We start from the raw sequence: 3,607 nt of genomic DNA on the forward strand, positions 1-3,607 counted from the left end.
TAATGTGTGTAATAACAACAGAGTGTAAATTGTAAAATTTTCCCTTGTGGGATTAATAAAGTAATTGTTATTATTATTATTATTATTATTATTATTATTATTATGATGAAGTAGTAGAAAAGCCCCAGGCATGGGTCCGACATTGGCCTCATCAGGTTGTGTTTGGGAGTTATTGGAAATGCAGTACAACCAAAACATTCATTTCCATGTCTCCAACCAATCTCCTGCCATAGTCCGTTCTCTGGGATCAGTCACAACCAGCCAACAATAAAGTTCCATCGTATTCAATTAAAACTTTAATGCAGTTCTACTCGGAGTGCTCTTGGCAAAGCATAGAACGCAGAGATACATATGCTAACATGATTAAGACGTCCAGGAAATGAGCAGAAAATGTAATTATCCTGGAATAACCTTTGACACAATAAATAGTTACAGAGGCAATAATAATCATCCTGAGTGCTGCAGCCTGAAATCCAAACAGATCTGAGCTTTTGTCCTGAGGGAAGGCTTCTCATTGGCCGACACGCCACCAAGGCCACTGACTAAACAATATGATTTCTGACTTTAAGTTATTGAGTAGACAGAATTGTTGTATAGCATACAAGGGTGAGTTACGTCTCCATGTATGAATTGCTGTGTGGTCTACTGCAACAACATTTAAACACCATGCAGTACAACTCATCACCTTTAGGGTGAGTCCCGTCTCCATGTATGAGGTATTACAACAGACTTTTACCCAGAGAGACAGAATCAAATACTACAGGAAATTCATGTCATGTCACATCAGCTGAAGTGCCTTGATAGCTAGCTACATGCTAACACAAGCTAAAGTTACAGCACCAGTAGTAGAAGGGTTAAGCGTGATCTGTGGTTCTGCAGAGGCTCCACGCAGCGCTTTCTCTGTAGCCTACGTCAGAGGCCTGAAGTCAATACTTGTGTGTTGGTGTGTGCGTCGGCCTCTTTAAGAGATTAGCAGGGTTGCGTGTGTGTGGTAGAGCGAGTGAGAGAGTCACAGTGATTATCTTCAGAGCAAGTCTGCAGTGTCTCCCCACCAGGAAAAGGAGTTGCTACCAGGCCACGGCCGAGCGACGTATGTCTGCAACGTGAAGTTAAATTTTTTCGAGAAGTGCATGTCAGTCCACAGCGTAGAGTCTGGCGTCGGGTCCATGTCCCCATGTACGTAGCCATGGAGTAGATTTACAACAGAAGTATAAATCAAGCTTTAAGTGCAGGTACGAGAGAAGACAAAGCAGAGAGGAGAAGGCTGGTCCTCCTGACTAGGTCTGGAGCACCTAGCGCAGCCTCAGTGGGTGTTACACGTTAGAATGAAACCATGCATCATCTGTTTGGAGCCACGTTTCCATTGCACCAGGTCGGCCTTCTCTAAGAACGAGCTATTTATTTAGAAGCAGAACATTGTTCCAGCAAACTGTTCGCAGATGAACTAACATTGCGGGGACTCAGCGGGGGACACAGCTGGGGACACAGCCGGGGACTCAGCCGGGGACACACACGGGGACTCAGCCGGGGACTCAGCCGGGGACACACACGGGGACACAGAAGGGAAGTCAGCCGGGGACACAGCCGGGGACACAGCCGGGGACTTATACTTACTTCAGCAGTCACTTGAACATTGTGAAACGTTACGTTACTGAACTCACTGGGCCAGAAAGACAAGCTGTCAACCAAGAGCTGACCCCAAATGTCTCTGTCCACGAAAAACATCAGATTTCATAGTCAATTCAAATATCACTATGCCAAGGGATAGCCAAGAAATCTTCTTGTGTTCACAGAACTATAATTAGGTTGGCTGTGGACATGTGAAGAAAGGGGCTGCCCTTCCCTCTGCTGCCCCCCCTCCTCCTCTCAGTCTGCTCTCAGGACTCAAATTGGTTCCAGATGCATTCTCTCCCGGCTCGCCTCCACGACCAAAACACAACAGAAAAGAAATGAAAGAGAGACGTTTCACAAACTCCTACAGAAGTATGGAATGACTGGAATGTCTCCACCAAATAAGTGAAGCCATTATCTCCCGACCAGCAGGCTGCTGTTCACATCTTTCGGCCTTTTCTGAGAGCTTCATGGCTGTCACCAGCCGCCGAGACAATGTGCACCCCAAATGAGGATCTGAGAGCCGTGTTTCTTTCATCTTCCTGGCAGATGTGTCAGGGAATAAGAAAACTGTACAAAGTGATATTTAGCCAGAGCAAATCCACATCCTGCACCCATGTGGGCTGAACATCAAAGAGCAAGCCATTTCTGAGCCTGGGCTCTGGCTGAGCCGGGACAACAGCTGAACACAGCTCGCCAAAAGGCTCCAAAATGTAGCAACACGGTGCAGAGTGGCAGCTCCATGTTGACTCAGCCAATCACACACACCTCGGTGCTCTCTGGACGCCTTCACAGCTCCAGAGGATTCATTAACACCTGGGGGCCAATACACACACACACACACACACACACACACACACACACACACACACACCGCCAATCAATATCTGCTATTAATTACAATAACTTTGCCAGCAGTTAGTGTTTTTTTAAATATCGTAACAGTTCTTCGTAGAAGTTGAGCGAGTTAGCTTTTGACCAAAGAGGCGTCCCTCGCGGTAACGGTCCCTTTTCTCTCTTTTCCGACCCGCTATGTTGCTCGGTTTCCTTCGTATAACACACGGAACCCAACAAATCTACGCTGACGTCCATTAGTCGGAAACGCGCCGACGCCCGGTGAGCTGTGTTAACTACGCCACAGTTGTCTTTAAACTTCCAGGGCTGATTGTCGTGTTGTCAGCGCGCGCTACAGGCTAACCCCGGACTGCTCTCCCACAGAGCGCCGTACTGGCATTACAATCATTTATTCACTCAACATACACACCTTAAAACCACCACTAAAAGCCTTTTAGGAACATCACAGATGCACTCTTTAATTCGGCCACCAAAAATCTACTTAACATGATTCAATAGCACCTTTTCCAATTGTTTCCCCGGTCTTCCGACCCTGTGTTCACACCTAACGGCACACGGTGGGCGATAGCCCGATGAAGCTGGATCAAACTGGGGTTTTTACTTTTAATAAAGTGCTGGCTGCTAGACATTTTACTGCCCGGATTTACCAGAGGACTTTCATAATTCGGAATACATCCTAGTTACTAGTCTGCGACGTGCTCAGGTCCACCAATAAGCAAGGGAATGTCACATTGCAGGATTTGCGAATGGAGTTTGGCGTGATGTTCTCACTACACAAGAGCCAAATGTATCAACAGCATGCCAGCTGTCAGGGAACAACAAGTTGGTCCTGCAGGTCCTGCAGGTCCTGAATTATACACTACCCTGTCATTTATCAGCCAGTTGTTAGCAGTGCATTAAATATGAAAAGTTAACGTACAGTTCAAGCCCAGACAGACTCACGTTACTCACCCTGAGCTCGGAGCGGCTGGCAATGGAAGTTTACGGCGACGAAGAAAGTGATTATCTGGAAACACACACGCATCTTATTGAAATCTTAAAGTGCATCGTGGACAAGAATACATAGAAAACACTGGTGCTGTGACACGGTCCATTGGTCATCTGTTAACAAACTCTCTCTCTCTCTCTCTCTCTCTCTCTC

At 46.6% G+C, this 3,607-nt stretch overlaps 1 protein-coding gene across 1 annotated transcript in view; it reads right to left on the minus strand.

Annotated features, from left to right (window-relative positions):
* reck (reversion-inducing-cysteine-rich protein with kazal motifs) overlaps positions 1-3,607 on the minus strand; it is a 38,640-nt gene that overhangs the window by 34,975 nt on the left and 58 nt on the right. Inside the window, exon 1 of the mRNA XM_032503953.1 lies at positions 3,418-3,607. This exon is cut by the window's right edge and continues 58 nt beyond it. Coding sequence (XP_032359844.1) covers positions 3,418-3,490 — 73 coding nt within the window. The 5' untranslated portion in view covers positions 3,491-3,607. The remainder of the gene's footprint in view (positions 1-3,417) is intronic.

The sequence above is a fragment of the Etheostoma spectabile genome, chromosome 22 (genome assembly GCF_008692095.1).
Source record: "Etheostoma spectabile isolate EspeVRDwgs_2016 chromosome 22, UIUC_Espe_1.0, whole genome shotgun sequence".
NCBI lineage: Eukaryota > Metazoa > Chordata > Actinopteri > Perciformes > Percidae > Etheostoma > Etheostoma spectabile.